The sequence below is a fragment of the Heloderma suspectum genome, chromosome 8, assembly GCF_057233095.1.
Source record: "Heloderma suspectum isolate Gila_16-S chromosome 8, 16-S_ref, whole genome shotgun sequence".
Lineage (NCBI taxonomy): Eukaryota > Metazoa > Chordata > Lepidosauria > Squamata > Helodermatidae > Heloderma > Heloderma suspectum.
In genome coordinates, this window is record NC_139465.1 from 48,086,918 (window position 1) to 48,111,659 (window position 24,742).

Consider the following 24,742-nt stretch of genomic DNA (forward strand, 5'->3'; position numbering starts at 1 on the left):
CTTTCTACATTGCAGTCCCCTCTGACGGCCAGCTTTATGCCCCCCACCTCAGCCTGCACACAGATGCTCCAATCTGAGGCCAACACCTCATGTAGCAGGTGAAGCGCCCGCAAAGCACACAGCGGAATGCCCTTGCCAGTCTGTTCTGTGCCACGAGGCTCCCTGGCGTGTGCTTCCCTGCGCCAGGTTCTGGGGCCAGCGGCGCTGGCTCTGCCCCCCCCCCGGTGGCTGTGTGGGAGCCCCTCAGCTAGCTTTGGGGGGGAGTTTTCAGGCGGGGCATCAAAGCAGCAGAGCCCTGCCCCGGAGCCCCGTCCAGGGCCCTTCACAGCGATTTCTTCATGAACAAGTTGTATTATTATTAAAAATCACCGGAGGCATGCTGAAGATGTTGCAGGGCAGCCCTTGCAAGGGATGGCTGGGAGCCCCTCTTGGTCTGTGTGGGTCCCTAGCATACGTGGGCCAGCGACAAGCGAGTCCTCAGCTCATGGGCCACCTTTGCCAGTCCAGAAGGAGGGTCAGCCCCCCGCCCAGCACATGCCCAGAGGCCCATTCGTACACATGCATCTCCTCCTCTGCTCCACCTCAGTGGGTGCAGCCCAGGGCAAGCACTCACACGGAGCAGGGGGTTGGAGTCAATGTGACCAGCTACTGTTAAAAGCCAGTGGGGGAAAAAATCCAGCTGGGAAGGCTCAGCTGCACTCTGGAGGGTGGACACAGCATTCCACTGAGACTGTAACTCCAGCTCATGTCCGTGGGTGAAAAGAAAGGAGCACATTGCTTGCACAGGCAAAGTATATGCTTTGTGATGGCTAGGGAGCATGTGCGAGCTGTTCTGCAGATGCCTTCTGCCCTGTGCTCAAAGGCCAAGCATTCCCAGAGTGGCATGACTGGCGCATTGTGCTGCTCACGCCTCCAGCCCATATGTGGGGCGCAGCATGAAAGGGCTTCCTCCTCTTATCCACACTGGTGCTCTTGAGAGGCCACGCCAGAGTGGAATCGGAACAAGGCAACCTCCGAGCAGCATCTCCACCACTTCCCACGTTTGAACCGCCCTGTGCAGGCAGCAGGAGGCTAAAAGAGCACCATGAAGGGGCGCATTTGTTTGCTCTGCTCCTTGCAGAAGGGCCATTGGGACTTCAGCATGACCTTTAGCAGGCGGCTTCTTGGGGAGCTCAAGATTGGTCAGACCAACCCCAGGCAGGGGTCAGGGTTCACTCGAGCTCCTTGCCTTGACGAAGTCACTCAATGTCAGGACTTTGAAGGAAGAGCCTGGTGTGAAACAGCTGAATTAGAACTTGTCAAGAGGTTTCATTCTATCCGTCTGAGCTTGAATAAAGACAATGGTTCCTGTCCCACTACAGATACGAATTAACTTACACTGCCAGGCGGATTGTGTTATCACCAGTCACTGCGGTTGTGAATGGTCACTGTGCTTTTTTTAAAAATGTGAGCTTTAACTGAATGCTCCGTTTTTGCTTTTTCCATCCCATTGCCATCTGACCTCCAGTGTTTATATTTCTCCCTCTACACCATGTATGAATATTCCTGCCAACTGAGGCCAACACTACATGCATCTGATAAAGCAGACCCTATGGCACAAAAACGTATGCCATAAGAAGTCTGCTCGTCTTTAAGGTGCCACAAGGCTCTGTTGTTCTAGCCAGCAGGAATGCAGAATAGCCATGCCAAATAACCTTAGAAAATAGGAATAATTTTGTTTTAATAAGAGAGATTAGGTATAACCAAAGGCTGGCTGCGGTCCCACAGAGAGCCTGCTGCACATAAAGGCAGCCGAGGCTGGGGAATAGCATCTAGCGCCCAAGGCCCGGGGAAAGCAAGGCGAAGAAAAGGCCGCCCGCTCTCCGCGCGGAACTCACGCGCTCTCCTGCCCGCCGGCCGCTGCTGCCAGCCAGCCGAAAGGCGCCGGGGTGCCAGGCTCCCTGGAAGCGCCACCCAAGGACGCTGCCCTAGCCCCAGGAGTGGGGGGCAGGCTCTGGCTCTCTAGCAGCGTGGGGCCGCTACTCTGCACATGGCCAGAGGCCCACACGGCCTTCGTTCTCACTCCACACCTTCCGTGCCGCTGAACAAGGCTCCGGACCCGAGCCTGGCTCACTCTCCGCCAGGGGCCCCATGGCGAGGGCCCTGAGCTCCGGGGAACCGGGCCTCCGCGCAGCCCCCTCCGCACATCTGCCACGGAGCACGAGGCCCAAGGCGCTCGAGAGCCAGCCGCAGCAGCCGGCAGCCCCGTCCGTCGGCACAGCAGCCTGCGCCCGCAGCGAGGGAGCCGCCCTGCTAGGCAGGCGGGAGGCCCCCGGCGGCATCTCCGCGAGCGCCTCCCCCACGCCCCACGGCCCCGCCGCCGAGGAACGCGCGCACGTGGGCAACCACTCGGCGCGCCCCGTTGGGGCGCGCAGCCGCGCCGCTCCTTTCTGCCAGCATGCCGCAGCCGCAGCCGCCTCCCGAGGCCCTCTGCACATGCTCAGCGGCACGACGAGCCGCGGCTCCAGCCCCGGCGCGATGGGACGACTCACCATGGCTGCCCCAGCGCCAGCCGCGTCTCGGCGCCTTCCACGCCGCCGCCCGGCCGGTGGCGCCCGGCCCGGCGCTCCCTCCCCGCAGCCGCAGAGCGAGCGAGCGGGCGCTGTAACCCGAGCCGAGCCCTGCCCTGCCGCCCCCGCGCCGGCCAGGGGGAGTTGCAGGCTGCTCGGACAACCGACGCCCGGCGGCGGCCTCCCGGCCCAAGACGGAGCTCGCGCGCGGCCCCCGGCCAGCTCGGCCTCTGCGCCCAAGGGGCGCCTGTAGCAGCACCAGAGCGGCGAGCAAAAGTTGGGCCCTGCCCCCGCGCACGTCCACTCCAGGTTTGTTTGCAGTTTTCCCAGGCTGGGGAATGACGGTCGTTTTCGAGGTAAGTTGGAAGGGTTGTGTGCCATAATGCTCACATATTTCCTTTATTCCCCTGTAACCTCCAGTCAAACAGGTTGTGCAGGTTTTTGCGATGCTCCAAAACCTGCAGGCCCTGTTCGACCAGAGGTTGCAGTGGGATGAGTGCATAGACTGTGCACAGTGATGCCCATCTGAAATGGCCTTCAATAGCTTTGCCGCTGTAGCCAGCCACACAAACCAGGTATTGCTCTGGATTTCCAATGAACTGGACATTCAATACTACTGAAGCTTTGGATTCCCAAGTGATTCAATAAATACTTCTTTTCAGTTCGTTTTTTAAAAAGGCTGTCAGCTGAGGGTGCCACTCCCCCACCCCCACCCCCACCCCAAGCCATTCTCCTGCACAAGCCCCACTGAAATGAAAGGATTCTTGAGCAGTCCCCACACATTTCAGTGAGGCCAAAGGTTGTCCCTGTGGACTGTCCCCTCAGACTGTCACCAAGCGCACAAACAATTCCACCTTTGTCTCCTGTGCGCGCGCGTGTGTGCGCACACCCTGCCATTCCCCAGCCCTTCCTTGTGACTATGGACCTCTCAGATAGCTAATGGCTGGTTGGTTACACAGGGGCCGGTGAACCAAGAATGCCCAGAAATACAGAGAGGAGAGTTCAGCTCCATACATTTTGGGAGGGAAACGTACTGGAAAGGCCTATTTCAGGCCATGGCGCCATCATCGCAACCCTCTCACCTGAGGAAGAAGACCGCCTCCTCTCGGGGAGGAAGCAGTTTCATATGGCAAATTCCTTCACCTGGTGACAGCTGATTGTTTCCAATGTCCGGGGCCAAAAGACCGGGGGGGGGGGGGGTGTCATAGCAACTTCGCAATGGTCTGTTCAGTTGGGAGAAGGGAAGTGTGTGGGGGAGGGGGATACCGGTGGAGCCTCAGGACTCCCCGTTAGACACAGGAAGGAGAAGGGAGGTGGCGCTGGGTGTTGCCTCCATGGCCAGAGGCCGGCCAGGCTGGGCTGGGCAGAATTCGAAATGTCCCAGAGTTGGGGCGGAGATGTCAAGCACCTGCTGGTTCTCCCGGGAAGGCCCCTCAGCCCACACAGGAGCACTGGGATGACAAAATGCTCCTTTTGGAAGTGCGCGATTCCCTCGCAGCATCTGTGGCCAGTGGCGGGAGCTGGAAGGCCGGGCAAATGCAGAAAGCTTGACCAGCCCCGGGCAGTGGGGTCCAGGGGGCCACCTGTCATCCCAGGGCTCAGCCATGCACACCAAGGGTGGCATCACAAAAGCAGGGCGCAGATTTGCATCAAATTTGCATACACTAATCTGCATGCATACATGCAAATATAGAAATAATTACTGTAATTGAAATAGCAATGCAGTTTCACCATAATGGGGAAGAGGTGGCCAGGTGAGCTGTGTGCCTGCAGCTCAGTCTGCTGCCCAGGTGCTGCCGATGGTGGACGGCCACTTCCAGCAGGGGGCTGCTCCCTGTGAAAGGGCCACCTGGCTGCCCAAAGCAGCTGCAGGGCCAGGGCAGCCCTGAAGGGGCTTGGGGTGGGCCACACGGGACACGGGGCCATTGTGTCTGGTTTGGCCAGCAGGTCCCCGCCAAAGGGCTGGAGGAGAGGGTGCCCTGCCCGGCGGGGGCCAGACACCTCTCCTCAGCCCTGTTCCAGCTGTTGATGCCCCCCCCCTGCATTTAATCGGAGAGCAAAGGGTGCGCTTCCTCCCTCCAAATGGGGGGGGGGATTGGTGAGCTGGCAAAGGAGGAGGAGCTGCCTCTGATGCCCAGCAGGCCCAGGACTCCCTTTCCAAGCATGCAGCACGGGACAGGTTTCATTCCTTCGTTTGCACACCCTGGCCAATAGAAAATTATCCAGCGATGTTTGCAGGAAGCAATTTGAAACCAAATAATCAGCTGTCTCCTGCTGAAATGAGTGGGAGTTTGTGCAACAGCCCGTTAGCTAACTCCAGGACAGCACGTGCAGGAGCAGCTCTCGCTCAGCAGACAATGTATGCCCAGAAGCTCTCTCCTTGGGCATTTCTCTGCCCTGCCAGATCAAAAAGCTCTTATGAACAGAAGAAGAGCCCTAATACTGGGACGGACTGCTCCCTCTAGTCCAGCATTCTGTTCACACAGTGGCCAACCAACTGCCCATGGGAAGCCCACAAGCAGGATGGGAGCGCAACAGCACCCTCCCACCCAGGTTCCCCAGCATGTTCCGCATGTTGTTGATCTGGTTAATGAAATCTCCATCCTTTGCGGACTATTGGCCTATGCTGAGCAGCTTTGCAGACCAGTTGCCAGCAGGGGTGGGGGGATTCACGCAGCAGGCTACCAAGAGACAGATGCTGTCTGCGGAACCACTAAGGCTTTAGAATGGCATTAGCTGCTGTTCCAAATTTAGGGTGTGCTGCACTTGGTTTGTTTTTCAGGCAGCCTGGGGCCATCTTCCCTTTCAGGTCAAATGTTTGCGGCTTGTGGCAAATGGCTGCTCCCACACGACAGCCCATTAGCGCCACTGGGGCTGAGGTGTTGTTTTCCCAGCGTGAACTGGAAGCGGAATGAAAACGGTGGTTCCACTCACGCACTTAATATAATGCAATATTATCCAGCAATGCCCTTCCCCATGGCCAAGATCCCCCTCATAATGTTAACTCGCGAGTAAGTACTTTTCAGCAAAGGTTTCCAGCAACATCCGTGTAGACGCAACCTGTTCTAGCTTCGGCTATTGAGCAGTATAGAAATGTAATTTAAAGATCTATTAAAATATTGCTTCCTGAAAAACAATTAATGATGAAGAACCTATTAATTGCCCCATGAATTCTCTCTACCCTGCCTTTTTCTAAGAACCTCCAGGTAGTATACATGATCCCCTCTTTGATCCTTACAACAGCCATGCAAGGTAGGCCAGGCTGAAATTTAGTGACCAGCCCTGGCCTAACCCCACCACACCACACTGACCCAATATCAGTTTCTGTTCCAGGTGTGTGTGGGGGTTAATTACTGGTTTCCTCTCAACCCTCCCCAGCCTTATTTTTACTAGAGAAGTACAGCTGTTTTGGCCTTTAAAAATGCTGCTGCAGCAGCAGCAAGAATATTAGTGATTAAAATCCCCCTTTTGAGAAAGAGAAAGTGACCCTGGGGCAATTAAGAGAGGTTATTCAAGGGGCAATTAATAGGCTATTCATCACTGATCCCCCACCCTCATTCATCAGGAAATTAATCAAGAACCACCAAGGAGGAAATTTGCAATGGACCTTGCCATGTTGGCCATTGGGGGTGGGAGAGAGATGCAGCACACAGGCGGCATGGTTTTGTCATCGCCCAACAGCATGACTGACCTTCAGAATCCCCCCGCTCCACGCCCTTCCCTTTCCATGGGTGAGGGCCACGTTGCTTGCTGGCGTGTTCTTCACTGGATCCACAGCGACTGCTGTAGGCCTGGAAGCAGTAAGGCCCTGTTTCCTTTAGAGCAAGTGGATTTATTTGGTTGGGTGAAAGGTAGCAGGGCTTTTGCCTTTCAATGAATTTTTTGGGAAACTTCTCAGAACAGCCGTGAACAACATTCAGAAATGCTGATTCTATCCCATAAAAGTACAGATATCCCATGGCAGGTAACTGATGCAACATCACAGCCACTGCAAATTAGATCATAGAATGGTAGGGTTGGCAGGGGCCTATAAGACCATTGCATCCAACCCCCAATCCTCAAAATCAGGCTGCAATCCTACACACTTACCTCAGAATAAGTCTCATGAAACTTAGTGGGGCTTGCCTCTGAGTAGCCATGTATAAGCTTGCTCTGATCTAGCCAATCGCAGCAGGAGGGCCACCCGAGAGAGGGACCCTCGATGGTTCTCTTCAGGCAAGCACAACCCCAGCAGTCAAAGATTCTCTGAAGGAGCAGATGCGGCCTCCTTTCAAGCAGCCTAAAATGGCTTTCTCTTTGCTTGAGGCTTTATTCCCCACCCCCCACCTGCCCAGGTGAACAATGCATACATTGTAGGGATGTCAGAGAATTCCGCCACGGATCTGGGTGAGGCCAAATGCCAGTGCATTCGGCCCCCTGAAATCCGTGGTGGAACGAAGCCCCCCCACCCCACGAAAGGCGCATGAAACAGAGCACTTACCTGCTGCCATTCGCGCTGCTTTGCAAATGGCTTTGCGTCCATGTGCAGGCTGACCAGCGGCCGGATGTCCGGCTGTGGGCAGCCCTGGCTGGCGGCTCCGCGGAGTTGCCGCGGAGCAGAGCCGGCCGGGGAGAATTTCGGGGGGAGGGACGGAGCGCCTCCCCCCCCCACCGCGAATGTCACCCTTCGAAAAGGTAAGTGACTTTCGTACATCCCTAATGCATTGACAAATTGGGATTGTTGCTGGTTGACAGCACTCAGACAGCCACTGGTGCTGACCCGTGGCAATTGCAGCTCAGCCTGGAGCCTTGGGATTAGCCCCTCTGCCCACCTCCTCAGGAACTGAGCCCCTCATTCAGGAGACAGAAATCAGGAGTTTTGCCTGGCTTGCCACTCTCAAGGCGAAGGCGTCCTCTGAGGACTCCTGCTGCTTGTAGTAAAAGCATCAGAGATGAGTGCAGGACACCGGTGTGGTCCCAGTGGCCCAATCCCTATTCTAGGTACAGTGGCTGCCCAGTTTGGGGGGGGGCTTTGCAGGGTCCCTACCACGTCACTACACTACCAGCAGGCAATATTCACAGAAAGGCACTCCCCCACTGTCTAAGCTACCTTGCAGGGTTGTGGGAAAGATAAAAGGGAGGGGAGAAATAAATACCATACATAACCATTTTTTAAAAACTGGGTTGGGAAAACACAGCATGAGGCTGGAGGTCAGATTTCCAAATGCACCTTGTTCTTCTCTTGTATTGACACAACATGCGTTATGATGGAGAATTCTCCAGACTGAAGCATTCCCACTTTCACCCAGGGGTTTCCCCTTCCCCTTAGAACAAACAAACAAAAATAACTACTGGTTTGTAGCCATATTTGAAGTTTCCATCACATTCCTTTTAGATGTGACCTGACATCGCGATACTGTCTTACCTGGCTTGACAATGGGATTTGTGATGGTGGATGTGTTATCATGGCTTTCCTTTAACTGGTTGGTGACACTGTGGACCCCTTACCTGCCTTTACCTGTTCCACAAATAAGATGAATCTCCTCCCCCTTGCACAGAGCGGCAGCAGCAGAATTAGGAGTTTGGGCAGGGAAAGGGAGAGGCAGGAACAGTTCCCCCAGCATCTGCAGCTGGAAGGATTCAGGGTGCAGGGAGAAAGAACTCCCCCAAAGCAGCAGCAACAGTCGTGGCAGCTCTTTGGGGGGAAGAGGGGAGCAGGGGAACTTCCCCAGCAGCAGCGGGTGATCTGTGAAGTGGAATCGAGATATTGCCCCTGGTTTACCCTGAACAGAGTTCACTCAAGTGAAATGTTAGCAAGAAACCAAACACCTGGAACAAAGCCCCTTTCTTGGCCAGCTCATCCCACTGGAGGTGATCCCATTGGAGGCTCATCCCACTGGACGGCGAGCCTCCATGGATGCCAGTTCCAGTGAGCAGCCAGGGTGGGCAGGAAGAATCTCTTCAGAGACCAGAGGAAGGAAAGCTGCTGGCTTTTAATCTGATTTTATTTTGTTTAAAACTTTTAAAGGTTTTATATTATGTTTTATTGTGTTGTATTTTGAGGTTTTAATTTTTGGCTTTGGCCTTTGGGGTGGTATGGAAATGTAGAAAATAAGGGCACAATCCTATGCATGTTTAGACGGGAGAAAATCCTCCAGCTCCCAGCATTCCCCTGCCAGCCATGGGGAATTGCGCCCCAAGCAAGTAAAACGTCAGGCCATTGGCACCAAGAAGGCTCCACTGAAAGCACCATGGGACAGGAAGCCTCTGGCCGTGTGTGCCAGCCAGCAAGGTTTGATAGCTGTGAGAAGCTGTCATGTGCTCCCCCCGAGCAATCAGGAGTTAAGGAAGGGGATGTAAACATATTCTGCTGCTCTGTGCTGCCTTCTCTCCACCAGTATTCGGGAGCTTCAGCAGGAGGCAATTATTGTGGAACGACCAGGCGTAGTTCACTCACATTTTATAGGACATGATGTCACCACCACGTTGCTGTCCTGGGGGACTTCCAGGCAGAGGGAGGGCTCCTAGCGCTGCCCGTCCAAAGGCAGGTGCACCTAGTCTGTCTTTCCCTTAATGGATTTTCTGTGGAACGGGAAAAGCTGCAGGAAGACACCGTGGGAAAAAAATGAGCAGGCTACAAATGGAAGATGACACAGTCTGCACCCTCCACAACATTCTATGAATGAGGCAGGGTGGGCCCCCGCCTGTGTTTTCTCCCTGCTCTTTCCATCACTTTTCGGAATGTAGAAAATTGGACTTTTACGTGTGGAAAGGACAGAACGGTAGCATGATCACCTTACTGCTTCTCTTTTGTCTTGTTTTTTTTAAGGTGTGTTGTTGTTATTATTTACATTTCTATACTGCCCAATAGCCAGAGCTCTCTGGGCAGTTTATAAAGACTAAAAACATTAAAATACAATATACAGAGATTAAAAACCATTTACATAAAAAACACATGAACAGACAATATACACAAAAGAAACATATCTAAAACAACTTCAAACAAACAATCTCAAAAACAAACAACCATAACCATAAGACATTCCAGGATCGATTAAACACTTATCATATACTGCCGAATGCCTGGGAGAAGAGAAAGGTCTTAACCTGGCGCTGAAAGATAACAATATTAGCGCCAGGCGGGGGGCCACCACTGAAAAGGCCCTCTCCCTTGTCGCCATCTCTCGAGCTTCCCTCACTGTGGGCAGCTGGAGGAGGTCCTTAGGTGTTGAGCATAGTATACGGGTAGGTTCTTGTCGGGAGAGGCACTCCATCAGGCATTGTGGTCCCAAGCCGTGTAAGGCTTTATAGGTTAAAACCAGCACCTTGAATTGGGCTCAGAAAAATACAGGCAGCCAGTGCAAGCAAGCCAGAGTTAGTCTTATATGTTCGAACCTTCTGGTCTCTGTTATCAATCTGGCTGCCACATTTTGCACAAGCTGCATTTTCTGAACCGTCTTCAAAGGCAGCCCCATGTAGACTGCATTGCAGTAATCTAACTTGGAGATTGCCAGAGCACAGACAACTGAAGCCAGGTTATCCCTGTCCAGATAGGGGCGTAGCTGGGCCACCAACCAAAGTTGGTAGAAGGCACTCCATGCCATTGAGGCCACCTGAGCCTCAAGTGACAAAGATGGCTCAAGGAGAACCCCCAAGCGACGAACCTGCTCCTTCAGGAGGAGTGCAACCTCATCTAGTACAGGTTGAGCACCCTCCTTCTGGTAAGAAGAACCACCCACCAACAGCATCTCAGTCTTGTCTGGATTGATCTTCAGTGTATTAGCCCTCATCCAGTCCATTGTCGCAGCCAGGCACCGACTGAGCACATCCACAGCCTCACCTGAAGAAGATGAGAGGAGAAATAGAGCTGCATGTCATCAGCATGCTGATGACAACGCGCCTCAAAACTCCGGATGCCCGCACTCAACCCTTTCATGTAGATGTTAAATAGCAAACCTGGCCTAAACCCCAACAGAAATGGATCTAGATATGTACACCATATCATCCAAGAGTGTCTGGAGCTAGTTGGCAACCACCCACTCAAGAACCTTGCCCAGGAAAGGAACATTTGCCACTGGCCTAAAATTACTACGATTTTCTGGGTCCAGGGAGGATTTCTTTAGGAGTGGTCTCACTACTGCCTCTTTGAGGCGGCCCGGGACCACCCCCTCTCGCAAAGAGGCATTAATCACCTCCCGGCCCAGCCAGCTGTTCCTTCCCTGCTGATTTTTATCAGCCAAGAGGGGCAAGGATCCAGTACGGAAGGGGTTGCACGAACCTGTCCAAGCACCTTGTCAACGTCCTCAAGGTGTACCAACTGAAACTCATCCAGGAGAATAGGACAAGGTTGTGCACAAATGCAAGGTTGTGGATACCTCACCAGATTCACCTGCTATAACACTGGAGTCTAAGTCCCGGCGGATTCAAAGAGATCTTATCCTGGAAGTGCCTAGCAAATACGTTACAGCAGGCCACAGAGGGGCTACAGTGTCCTTGTGCCTGGCATGTAATAGCCCCTGGACAACTCTGAACAGCTCCGCTGGGTGGCGGACAGAAGATTCAATAGAGGCAGCAAGATGATGGTTTTTTGCCGCCCTCACTGCCCCTGAATATACTTTACCATAGGCACATACCAGCATTCGATTGCATCCGCCAGGAGTTCTTCTCCATCTGTACTCAAGCTGTCTCCTGTTTTGTTTCATCGCTCTCAGTTCCACGGTATACCAGGGAGCAGTATGAGCTCTACTCAGGAGAGGGCGCTCAGGAGCAATCACGTCAACCGCCCAGGTGTGTCGCCCTGGCCGTGGGCGTTGAACTCTTAGGTTAGAAGTGCCAAGATAGTGATAAATCAGACTCAAAGGCTTACTTACAAGGAGTATTTTACTGGGTAACATACAGCACACAGGCGTACCCAATGGTTGATCAGACAGCTTCTCTGAACACCAAGCCACTGGGTTCAATGGGTCTTATACTCTACAGGTTAGCAATAAGCAGCGTTTCAGCAGCACGCACCCCTCGCGCTCATTCTCAGCATAGGCTAGAAGTGTTTGGTTCTCAGGCACAGCCACCTGTAAACAGACTTTGCTTCCCAGGCACATCAGAGGTAAAGACTCTCCTCATTAGCAAGGAATGCACCAAGAAGACTGTTGTCGGCCTTTTGACTCATCTGCACATGCTCAGAGGCTTACTAGCATAGGAATTGCACCAAGTACCTGGTGGGCAGAGCTAGGAGAGACTGACTCCTCCCTGCTCACCCACCCAGGTCTCAGTTATTAGGGGTGTACGAAAGTCACTTACCTTTTCACAGATTATGTTGATGGTGGGGGGGGGGGAGGCGTTCCGTCCCTCCCCCCGGAATCCTCGACAGGGGGGGGAGGTGATCCATTCCTCCTCCCCGGAATCCTCAATGGCCGGCTGTGCCCTACGGCAGCTCTGCAGAGCAGCCGGCCAGGCCACAGCCGTCCACAGCCGGATTTCCGGCCGCGGAGGGCTCGGGGGGGGACGGACCGCGTACGCAAATGGCGGCGGCTACAGCTGCCGCTATTTGCATTCCTTATTTTTGGCCATCTTAAACTACGTAAATATTTACGTAGACTATGACAGCGAAAACAAAAGGGGAACGCAAATAGCGTAGTGGGCGCTATTTGCGTCCCTTTTTGATTCACCGTTTTAGCCTACGTAAATATTTACGTAGGCTAAAACGGTGAATCAAAAAGGGACGCAAATAGCGCCCGCTACGCTATTTGCGTTCCCCTTTATTTTCGCCGTCATAGTCTACGTAAATATTTACGTAGACGAAGATGGCCAAAAATAAGGAATGCAAATGGCGGCGGCCATAGCTGCCACCATTTGCGTACGCAGTTTTGTTTTATTTTTTAAACACAGCCATGATAGGCTATGTAAATCTTTACGTAGCCTATCACGTCGTCGTTTTTTTTTTTAAACCCAGGCGCGATAGGCTACGTAAATCTTTACGTAGCCTATCATGTCGTTGTTTTTTTTAAACCCAGCCATGATAGGCTACGTAAATCTTTACGTAGCCTATCACGTCGTGTGTGTGTGGTTTTTTTTTACAAGACTGGAAATGGCGGTGGCAGCAGCCGGTCAGAAGACCAGCCGCCACTGCCAAAGCCGCCGCCGGAGCCACCACCTGGCATATCCGCCCCAGGTAAGTCTCGTCCTGGGGGGGATCTGCGGGGGGGCGGGAGGGGTGGCAGGCCATTCCGCCACGGAGTTCGGGGGGCCGAATGCACTGGCATTTGGCCTCACCGAGATCCATGGCGGAATCGGTTATACGTGCCAGATCGGCCGCCTCATCCACTATTAAGTCATGGATGAGGGAGAACTTACTTTGAACCGATCTGGCATTTAAAAGCAGCATCCGGAGACCCAAGGGCAGGCCGATAGGGTAACCATCATGCCTGCGGTTGCGGGGAGGGCCGGAACATGGCACAGCCATTAAGTGTCTGGGCCATGTTCCTCTAACCTGGCTAGCCCTCCTCCCAATGCCATATCTCCCTTGACCCATAACCACACTAATTGGGCCCCCCTCAAGTGCCCCGACTTGGCCATATATCCTCTCACCCAGGCACATAACAGGATCCTAGCAAACAGACACAAAACAACACAACAACACCCAACACCCACACATAGAAGCCACAAGAACCAGTCAACCCAGTGTTAGGGGGGTGGCCCTTGCGTCTCCGCCGAAGTGGCTCCCCCAAAGGGGGGACCTCGCTTTCGGCGTCGCTGCCGCTGGGGCATTACCACCCCACGTGAGAGCTGGGCAGATAAGAGTCTTCCCAGGGAGCTTGGGCCCAGCCTGGCGAATCAGCCGTAATTAGCCCAGGGAAGTTTTTTCTTTCCTTCTTCAGCTCCAGCCAGGGGGGTGGCTTCTCACTGGCAGTCCCAAGCAGGAGCCAATAAGGTGGTAAGTTGGCCCATGATGTGTGCAATGATATATCAGACAAGTGAACCATCCATCAGGTTGGTATATCAGGTTTTGATGTGTCTAGTGATATATCATACAGGTGAACCATCCATCACATGTCTATACTTTGTCACAGTTTTAGCATTAATTTTCCAGTTGGCATAAGAACATCAGAAGAGCCCTGCTGGATCAGACCAAGGGTCCATCTAGTCCAGCATTCTGCTCACACAGTGGCCAGCCAGCTGTCGACCAGGAACCCACAAGCAGGGCATGAGCGCAACAGCACCCTCCCACCCATGTTCCCCAGCAACTGCTGTACATAGGCTCACTGCCCTTGGTACTGGAGGTAGCATGTAGCCATCGGGATTAGTAGCCATTGATAGCCTTCTCCTCCAGGAATTTGTCCAACTCCCTTTTAAAGCCATACAAATGCGTGGCCATCACTACACCTGTGGTAGTGAATTCCATAGTTTAACCATGCGCTGTGTGAGGAAGTCCTTCCTTTGATCTGTCCTGAATCTCCCTCCAATCAGCTTCATGGGATGACCCCCTCTTCTAGGATTTTGAGAGAGGGAGAAAAATGTCTCCCTGTCCACATTCTCCACACCAGGCATAATTTTGTACACCTCTATCATGTCTCCCCTTACCCTCCTTTTTTCCAAGCTAAACAATCCCTGCTGTTGTAACCTTCCCTCATAGGGGAGATGCTCCAGCCCCTTGATCATTTTAATGGCGCTTTTCTGCACTTTTTCCAGCTCTACAATATCTTTTTCTAGGTGTGGTGACCAGAACTGTACACAGTTTTCCAAGTGTGGTCACACCATAGATATGTATGAGGGGAGTACGATCTTGGCAGTTCTGTTTTCAATGTCTTCCCTAATTCTGCCTAACATGGAATTTCTCTTTTTCACAACAGCCACACACTGGGTTGACATTTTCCTTGAGCTGTACACCACAACCCCAAGATCTCATTCTCAGTCAGTCACCGCTAGCTCAGATCCCATCAGTCTGTACTTGAAGTTGGGATTTTTTGCCCCCACATCCATCACTTTACGCTTGCTTACATTGAACCACATTTGCCATTTAGATGCCCATTCTCCTTGTTTGGAGAGATCCTTTTGGAGCTCTTCCCAATCCCTTTTTGTTTTAACCACCCTAAATAATTTGGTGTCATCTGCAAACTTGCCCACTTCACTGCTCACTCCTAATTCCAGATCATTTACGAACAGGTTGAAAAGCACTGGTCCTAATACAGATCCCTGCGGGAGCCCACTATTTACTTCCCTCCATTGGGAGAATTTACCATTTATTCCCACTCTCTGCTTTCTGTTCTTTAACCAGTTACTGATCCATAGGAGGACCTGTCCTCTTATTCCATGACTGCTAAGTTTGCTCAGAAGTCTTTGGTGAGGGAGTTTATCAGAAGCCTTTTGGAAGTCCAAGTAAACAATGTCTACCGGATCACCTGGACAGGTCCTCTTATGGATCAGTAACTGGTTAAAGAACAGAAAGCAGAAAGTACTTCTGTTCTATTAAGCTGAACATGAGCCAACAATGTGATGTGGCTGCAAAAAAGGCAAATGCTATTTGAGGCTGCATTAATAGAAGCTTAGCTTCCAAATCCCAGGAGGTACTAGTTCCCCTCTACTCAGCACTGCTTAGGCATCATCTGGAGTACTGTGTCCAGTTCTGGGCACCACACTTTAAGAAGGATGCAGACAAACTGGAGAGGGTTCAGATGATGATCAGGGGACTGGAAACAAAGCCCTATGAAGAGAGACTGAAAGAACTGGGCATGTTTAGCCTTGAGAAGACTCAGGGGATATATGATAGTGCTCTTCAAGTACTTGAAAGGTTGTCCCAGAGAGGAAGGCCAGGATCTCTTCTAGATCATCCCAGAGTGCATATAGTGCATATCATCCCATGGAATAATGGGCTCAAGTTAAAGGAAGCCAGATTCCGTCTGAACATCAGGAAAAACTTCCTGACTGTTAGAGCAATATGACAACAGAACCTGTTCCCTAGGGAGGTGGCGGGGTCTCCCACACTGCAGGCATTCAAGACGAGGCTGGACAGCCATCTGTCAGGGATGCTCTGACTTGGATTCCTGCATTGAGCAGGGGGTTGGACTCGATGGCCTTGTAGGCCCCTTCCAACCCTACTATTCTATGATTCTATGACCCCTGTCTACATGTTTATTGACACTCTCCAAGAACTCTAAAAGGTTAGTGAGACAGGACTTACCTTTCCCATGTTGGTTCTTTTTCAGCAGGGCTTGTCCTTCTATATGCCTATTAATTTTATCTTTAATAATGCCTTCAACGAATTTACCCAGAACAGACATTAAGCTAACCAGCCTGTAATTTCCCGGATCCCCCCTGGATCCCTTTTTGAAAATTGGTGTTACATGGGCAATCTTCCAGTCCGCTGGTATAGAGGCTGATCTTAGGGATATGTTGCATCATTTTATCTGCATTTTCAATTGATCCAGATTGCCCTTTTGCCCATATTTGTTTAAAACATATTAAAGTATTGGTACAATAGCACTAAAATGATGTTTCAGTGCAAATTCAAAAACTGACTTTAAAAAACAACATGCTATCAATCCAGTCAGCACCCTTTTAGCACTGTGTTAATTTCCCCCCAATGATTTAACTAGCACTGAAACATTGTTTAACATTTAAAACAGAGATTAAAGTAATTCCATAAAAGTACATACAAAAGTGCTTTTATGAAAATATGAATACTGATTGGAAAATGGGGAACAGATTGGTGCTCAGGTGGATTGTCCCCTCCCTACATCAGACGCCTACCAGCACGGACAGAAGACACAGGATGGACAGACGCGCAAAGCACTCCTCCCTCTCCTCCACCCTAGACTGTGGAAACTCACTGGCACTCCCACCTGTCACTTGCAGAAGACCACCAATGGCTGGGACAGCTAGAAGCTGGCAGCGTGGGGAGGCACCCTGTGATCTTCACAGGGGTTATTTTGGTGTGGAGTAGTTGCATGCCAGATTACTGCAGGGTGCAAGGATCTCCTTCGGTTTTTTGTTTCTTTATTGTTGTTGTTTAAACATAGTGGGTTTCAAGCATCCATGCATTTGTGCACCTCTCAGAACCAAAAGAAGAACCCCAAACATCTGATTTTAAAAAGACCACAAAAGCTAAAACCGCAGGCTATGCCTGGGGCCTCCAATGTGCCCTAGACACCCCTCTTGCCGCCAGGCAGGCTCCCGGCTTGTTTTATTTCATAAGGTTTTTTAAAAATTAAAACTGTTTTTTAAAACAGGGCGGGGGCTGCCCTCCAGCACCATCTTTATTTGGCTTCAAAAGATGTTTTGTGTTCTGGAGCCGAGAGCCCTCCCCTGCCTTGGGCTAAGGTTCTTGGGCAAGTTATTTTTCTTTTAGACTCACCCATTTGCCTTCTGGGAAATGAGCGTCTTGTGACTGGCCATGCCCACCATGGCATTTGGCCACCTGGGTGGCCTTGCCCATTTGAGGAATGGGCAAGGCCCCTAGCAGCTATTTTGTGAGACACCCACAGCACTCTCGAAATCCTGAATGTGCCCACCGGTCCCAAAAGGGTAACATCAGTCTTCCCCAAGCTGGTGCCCTCCACGTGTTGAGCTACAACCCCCAGCATCCCTCAGCCAGCATGCTGGGAGCTGTAGTCCAACACCTCTGGGGGGCACCACTTTGGGGAAGGCTGGGCTACATGGACAGGGTGGCATTCTAAACCAAGAGAACACATGTGGACTCTGAGTCATCAGACTCTTTGGGAAACCATGGAGGACCCGCGAGCCGGGCCTTGGGAGCATCTCCCGCGAAACTGTGTTGGACCTCCTTCTTGGGAGCTGTGCATAGGACTGGCAATGTGTAGGTGTGCCGCTGAGCAGGACTCAAGATCCACAGGAAAGTCACAGAAGACATACAGTACAGCCTGCAAAAGTACAGTACACTGGGCTCCAACATTTTTTTAAAACCTCCTCTGAAAATATGCTTCTTTGGCAAGAAATATTCCACACATAAACTCTTCTGCATGTCTTTAGCATGGGAGCTTTTGAGGGGAACCCACTTCCTCCGAGAATTCTGTATAGGATGATTCATTCATTTTATTCAGTGTTTTTGGACTGAATTTTATTCAATGGCTTTGCTCAAGGCAGGGATGAGGAATTCCCTCAACCTATCATTGCAGTCCTCAGGATATAAGGGGCATTTACCGATTTGTATTACTGTTATTACACAGGAGCAAAACTCTTCCTGATCCTCTGTCTGAACAGAGGTGTTTCCTTGAGCAAGGCATAGAAGGCCAGGTAAAAGAAGGTTCCCAGTGTAGATAAATTTTAAGCATTAGAGGTCATCCTTGGGACATATTTGTGGGACATATTTTTCAGAGAGCAACATGACAGACTTCAGTATTGTCAAAACACTCAGGCTAACTTTACAGACTGATCTCTTGCAGCTCATGTTTTTTCAAAGCATAACTTACAAAGAAACAGAACTTGCAAGGAGCTCTGTTCTGATCCAGCAGCTTAATGTTTACATAATTTATGTTAGTTAGCTTACAGACAAGCTGCCTTGCAAAGTCCTTTGCTCAAGTTCAGGTCTTGCAAAGGTTATGTAACCCCGCCTGAAATGGATCTAGATAATCAGTCTCATCCAAGAGTGTCTGTAGCTGATTAGCAACCACCCGCTCAAAACCTTGCCCAGGAAAGGAATATTTGCCACTGGCCAACAATTATTAAGATTTTCCAGGTCCAGGGAGGGTTTCTTCAGGAGTGGTCTCACCACCACCTCTTTGAGGTGGCCCAGGACCACTCCCTCTCACGAGGCATTTAGCGCCTCCCTGGCCCGGCCAGCTGTTCCTTCCCTGCCAGCTTTTATTAGCCAAGAGGAGCAAGGATCCAATACGAAAGTGGCTGCACGGACCTGTCCAAGCACATTGTCAACATCCTTGCTCTGTACCAACTGAAACTCATCCAAGAAAACTGGAGAAGGCTGTGCTCTGGGTACCTCACCTGATTCCCCTGCTGCAACACTGGAGTCCCGGTGGATGCAAGAGATTTTATCCTGGAAGTGCCTGGCAAATGTATTACAGTGGCCTCAGATGGGGCTACAGCGTCCTTAGGGCCGGCATATGATAGCCCCCGGACAACCAAAAAGTTCTGCTGAGCGGCAGATAAAGGATTCAACGAAGGCAGCGAGGTGTTGTTTCTTTGCTGCTCTCGCTGCCCCTGAATAAACCTTGCCAGTGTTCTCCTGCATCCACTAGTTCTCCAGCTGCACTCGCGCCGTCCCCTATTTTGTGTCATCACTCCCGGTGCGAGCTCTACTCTGGAGAGGGCACTCAGGAGCAATTGTGTCAATCGCCCGGGTCACTTCTGCATCCCACAGATCAGCCAGGGTTTCCACAGCAGCACCAGATGGAAAGCTCCCCGGAGCCCTCTGGATGTCTGGTCCACAACACACGTCCACCCTCCTGACACAAGTCCCCAGGAGCTCTCATGGAATGAGAGAGGGAGAAGCCTGGCTAGAGAGCTGGCCAGGTGGCTTCTCATGCATCCCTTGCAAAGTTTACTCACCTGGCAACGATGTGATCCAGCAGCCTTGCCGGGTTGCTTTGTCCAGATCCTACAGTGGAGCTCAGTTCTGCTTGCCTGATCCTTCAAGCACAGCATGTGATAAGAAAAGGCCTGGTGCAGCACTCCCAGCCAGGAACAGTGACCCCTTGGGGGTCATCACCAATATGGTTAAGTTCAGGGTCCAGAAATCAGAGCAACATCTCCCAAAGCAGCTCCTGTTGTCCGGAGAAGTCCTTTTCAGCACTGGAAGACCCCAAATAACATCTTGAAGCGTGGGCCTCCTCCCTTGAATGGAGTCAGGATGGCCCCGGGACCAGTCAGCCCAGGGGAGAAGACACCACACTGCCTCTCGACGGAGTTGTGTCACGCTGGGCCCAGGGAAGAAAGGCTGCTGCTGCGCCAGCCCTCTCGCTGCTGCTGGACACCCTCTCCTGCCCAGCGCACTCCCTCCCTCGCAAAAGAGGGATCGCCAGCCCCCAGCCTCCTGGAAAGACTGGGGGAAGGGGAGCACGACGTGCACGCAAGGCCCTGGGCGAAGCAAGCAGTGCCCGAAAAGCCCACGGCAGGGGAGCGTGCTCAGGGCGGCCTCTGCCTTGGGCTCCAAGTGCTGAGGAACGGGCTTTCCTTGTGGCTGGAATGCCGCGCTCCAGCTTCTGAGACAGTGAGCGTGACCACAGCTCCGGCAGGAGGATGCCAGGGTCTTGGTGGGGAGCGGAGGGCAGAGCTGCCAAAACCCAGCAGGCTTCGAAAGGGGGAGGCCTGATTTCGGAAACCCCACAATTAGGAAGCTGTGGCCAGAGAAGCAGCGCCCTCCCCGCACCCACGGGGTGAAAGGAGCGCTCAGGTTGCCATCGTCCTTGACTAAGGGTGGGAGGCCTCGGGCTCGCTCCGGGGCTTCCCCGTCCTCGCTGACTGTCGCAGCCCTCCGGGCCCCGACGGATCCGTTAGGCCTGCTTAGAGCCAGCGCTGTCCCCGGCGTGACAACTTGCGGGGCGAGCAAGCCAGAGGCAGCCGGCCTGAGGCTCCCGGGAAAGGCGGGGGGCGACCCGGCGTGGGCCACTGGGCTCCCCCTGCCCTCGCACGGCCCCCAGCAGAGGAGCGCCCTCGGGCGCAGGACGCCGCGGCGCTGCTCCTGCGGAGCGCGCCTGCGAGAAGCGCCCCGGCCCGCTTCTGAGGGAGGCGCGCCGGCTGAGGAGAGGCTTCTGGGCCGGCGGGGTCGCGCCTCCGCACGCCGAGGGCCCCAAAGGCCCGGGGGCCGCGCCTCGCGGCTGGGTGAACTCCCGGGCCCCATGGGCAGGCGTGGCACGGGGCCAGCGAAGCGAAGCGAAGCGAAGCGCCCAAGGGCGTCCGGCCCGCCGGACCTTTCGTGAGCCGTTTGGGGGGCGCGGGCGGCACGTCCGCAGGCGTGGGCCCGCCCCGCGGGCCAGGGAAGCTCCCGGGCGGGCGGGCGGCGCGGGGCCGCCAGCCGGGCCCCCTCCCCCTCCGGCGCGGGGCGCCGGGCGGATGCGGAACGGCGCCGCCAGAGGCGGCTCCCGCGCTGCGGCGGCGCGGCCCGCGGGTGCACGAGGCAGCCGCGGCGCCAGCGCTCCCCGCGGCCGGGACCGGCTCTCCTCAGGAGCCGGCGCCGCCCGGGCGCCCGCCGCTGTCTCTGCAGGCGCCGTTGCGGGGCGGCACCCCGGCAGGCGCACGTGGGCTTCCGCTGCGCTCCCGCCCCGCCGAGGCCCTCCGGGCGGCCCACGAGGCAGGCGGGCGGGCGGCGGGCCTTCCTGCTCGACGCAAAGCCCGGCGAGCTCAGCTGCTCGCTCGGGAACCAGACCAGAGCAGCCCCCCCCCCCGTCTCTGCCTGAACAGATAACGCGGGGCGCCCCTAGAGCTTTGCAAGCACGTCGTGACGCGTCCCCCCGAATTCTGCTGACCGGGGGGAGTGCGGCCTGTGCCTGGGCAGGGCCTGGGGTTTGTGGTCTTGGAGAAGGGCAGAAAAGCAGGCCCCGCAGGACGTTAAGGCCTTGCACCAGCCAAGAGGAGAGGCAGACTTCTTGCGTGAACTTTCTGGCCAGCCGCAGCACTGTGATTGCCTTATTCCCTCAGTTTACACTTGCGAATTTCAGACCGTGCCTCAGGACAACTGCAGAAGTCCCCACCCTGAAAATATTTTATGCTGATTTCTAACCTTCCTGTTAAGTTAAATAGAAGGAAAAATAAAGAATTCAGTGCCTTTTAAAGCTGCAAGACCCAGAAAACCCAATATTGTGTAAGCACGCACGCCTACATGACTCTTTTGTCAGCTTTGTTTGAGACCATCACCAAAATCCCACACACACACACACACACACACACACTCTTGCTCACCTGGACCTGTGAAAGCCAGAGATATGCACCCATCAACTCCCACCTTTTCCACACATCAAGAAAGTAAGAGAATCCCATTGTCTTCTTTCTTCCCTTAATGTATGACACCTAAAAATCCATTTTCCCGCATCCTCCAGTAATCTTGTAAGAAAGACTTGTTTTATTCTGATTACTACATCCTGAGAGAAAAAGGATAAAAACAGCAACCCAAATTCATAGAAGGACCAGCAAGGGGGAGAAGGAAAGAGGACTCCTTCCATCCTTTCTGCTCAGAAGAGCAACCCCCCCTTCCTCCCCACTTTCTCGCCTTCTTTCCCAGAGAAGGAACTCAACAGAGCTTCCCATCACTTCACAAGGGAGCAGATACGGAGAGGTAAATCCTTGCATCATCTTTTCTTCCCCTTCTCTTTTCTTCCCCTTTCCTAATATTCCACCCAATACCAAACTCCAGAACTCCTAGGCTTTAGCTCTTTCTCCATCCACTTTCTCCCAAAACCCTGCATTTGCTCTCACCTCTCCTCTAAACTCTCTCATAACTCCCCCAAAGAGTCAGTTTCTCCCCTAGTAAAAATATCAAGTAGAAAAGTTCCTTCTCTCCCCCGACTTTCTCCCCCTTTCCACACATACAAACAGACACACACGATTTCCTATGCATCCCATCGTACTTCACTACTGACTTCAAATGCTTGTCTCTAACCTTCTGGGGGTTAACGTATGATTCCGATTCCCCAGATGTATGTATAGTTCTAATTCCCCTGATGTGTGATTTTAATTCATTTTAAATTCCTCTTTAATAAATCAAAGAATTACTTTCAAAGACCTTGTTGTGGTCTCTGACTCTCTCAACTTTGGAGGGGGGGGGGGCAATCAGGTTTTTCTAAGCTCCCAGAGTTCAATGCCAAAAGATCCCTCAGGTATGTGTTTGGTTTACATGTATGTGATATGCATGTCCATGTAAATTAAAGCGTACTTCGTAACAACGTAAAAGTGTTTCGGTTGCAACAACCACTACTCTGACTCTAGCACTACTCTGTGTGTGTGTGTGACACAGCCACACAGCAAACTGTCCACACAAGTGGGGTGTTTTATAAACACCTCACACCTGAATGGCTCTCCTTGCACTATAAAGGGTGCACAAGCTCTTTAATACACGCGTTCATTTATTCTCTCAGCTAGGTGCCATCCTTCCACCAAGGATGATACACTGAAAGTGTCTGTCACTTTGGTGCTGTCAATTAAGCAGAAAACAAAACACCCCCCCACAAAAAAACCTTCATTCATCATAATTCCCTAACCCCTGAACCTATCCTTCTGAAATTTTGCAGGTTTCTCACTTAGGGGCAGCTCTTATCGTCCACAGAATACAAAAGGAAACAAATCCCTTTTCAGTTCACCCCAGTCAACATGCCCAAAGCAAAACCTCCTGAAATGATCTGTCAGGTTCCTGGCTGTGGTGCCTGACCCAGGCCAGGATAACTCATCAGATGATGGTTTGGAGACGGCAGAGTCCAACAACCCTGGTGCACTATCCTGACACTGACACTCCAGGGAAGCTACACTGGGCCCTCCAGTACTGCTGGAACCTGGGGAACCCCTGGACAGGACTCCTGAGGACCAAACATCCCCCAGAGAGTCTGAGGAGGAGGCCAAGCGTCAACTTGGTCCTAGAGTGGGCTGGTGCCAGAAGTTCGAGGAACAGGCTTGCTACTAAAAGGTGAAGCTTGCACCTCAAGAACCACAGCAAGTGCGCTCTTCGTGAGTAAAGGGCTCCTCATGAGGAGGGCCCTTCTCATGAGGAAGACTTCTTACACAAGCCACTGATAGGATGCAGCTGAGGCCTGGTGGGGGCTCTGGCAGTTCCAGCATTCAAGCCTTCAGTTTATTTATTTGATTTATACCCTGCCTTTCTACCAAAAAATGCAGTGGAGGCTGGTGGCTTCGATGTCAGTGGAGCAGTGAATCTGCTTGGGTTTCAGTCAGAATTCTAAAGGAGCTATCCAAGGTCCTTTAGAGTTCTGACTGAAACTCAGTGCTGATTCACTGCCCCACTAACATTGGAGCCACCAGCCTCCACTGGAAAAAATGGCACTCAAGGTAGCCTTAGATCTACTCGCTGCTGGAAACACCACCTGGCCTCAGCTGCTTGTGCCACAAACCCCGCTTCTCTGGCCATGCTGAGACTGGACCGTCATGCGACTGACCTTTGGACCCTTGCATGACTCTGCTTATAGGACTGTGGGCTTCTGAAATGTTTCAGGTTTCTTCCCTCCAGGCACCTCTATGGTGAATGTTGTTTTCATACAGATTGCTCACCCAAACCCTGCGACCCCTGGACCTATCCGCCTGAGATGTGTCAGGCTCCAGCTCCTCAGGAAGGGCAACTATGCTTGCATATTTCATCCAATTATGCTGAGAAATAAAAATGCAGTTGGCAATTCCATACTAGAATAGTAGGGTTGGAAGGGGCCTATAAGACCATTGAGTCCATAAATATATATATTTAATGGTGGCCAGCAATCCCCCCGCCCCAAAACTTATTTGTATGAAAATTGTCCATCTTCATTCCCTCAGAATGGGCTGTTATGGTAATCTGATTCTGTCAAAAAGCAAAACAGGTACATCCATTTGTTCATTTCAAATGACAGTCAAATGGTGAGGGACAACATTTCAGATTTCCAAAGCAAAATTCTGATTCCCTCCAGAGTCAGATCAGATGACCGCCCAAGTAGCCCAAGCTAAACGAAATTGTTTTCTGAATTGCTGAATCAGGGTCCAACTGAACTGACTTGTGGTCAGTGCATAACCTTGGTCCAAAGTGCATGTGAGGAGGTGTTGCAAGCCGTTCCTGGCTGCTGGGAACAGTGGCTTTTCTTTGTCAGCAGGTATTACTTTAGGCAAAGCTGGAAATGATGGCAAGGGGCAATATCATTAGTGTCGGGTTTGGCTTCCCATAGGCTGCTTGGAAACCACGGAAACTTGTTGTCACAGAAATCCACCTCCTGACTAGTGGTTTTGATCCTGCTCCTGGGATGATTGTTTCATGGACTGCAGCTCAAAGTGGGCCTGACAACTCACAGGATGACTCAGTGGATCTGAGAGAGTTTCCGGCTGTGGCAACAGAGGCTGGTCATTAGCAAACCCCAAATCATTGTGGCATCTGACGGCTTTTGTTCCATCTCTGGAAAGAACAGTTGCTGTAGAAAAGAAGAGCAAGTATTCCCCGCCTGTAAAGAAATGTCCAGCGCCTTGTACCAAACGGTTATGAAAGAGGAATATGAGGAGGAGGAGGCAACAGTGGGCTCCTGAACTGAGGGGGGGCATCTCTCCCCCAAATGGGTGTGGCTACTTCT

At 52.4% G+C, this 24,742-nt stretch overlaps 2 protein-coding genes across 2 annotated transcripts in view; both read right to left on the reverse strand.

The window, feature by feature from the left end:
- PLEKHG4 (pleckstrin homology and RhoGEF domain containing G4) overlaps positions 1-2,930 on the reverse strand; it is a 135,014-nt gene extending 132,084 nt beyond the window's left edge. Inside the window, exon 1 of the mRNA XM_084812901.1 lies at positions 2,532-2,930. Within this exon, the coding sequence (XP_084669027.1) occupies positions 2,532-2,930 (399 nt within the window). The remainder of the gene's footprint in view (positions 1-2,531) is intronic.
- A 5,932-nt stretch (positions 2,931-8,862) lies between these two features.
- Positions 8,863-23,792, reverse strand: LOC146339174 (uncharacterized). The gene is made up of 4 exons (XM_084812902.1): positions 23,706-23,792; positions 19,044-20,886; positions 11,162-11,345; positions 8,863-10,368 (listed from the first exon to the last, which is right to left on the reverse strand). Exons 1-2 carry the CDS (start codon positions 23,790-23,792, stop codon positions 19,105-19,107), a joined length of 1,869 nt encoding a protein of 622 aa, XP_084669028.1. The 3' UTR covers positions 8,863-10,368; positions 11,162-11,345; positions 19,044-19,104.
- Positions 23,793-24,742: the final 950 nt, after the last annotated feature.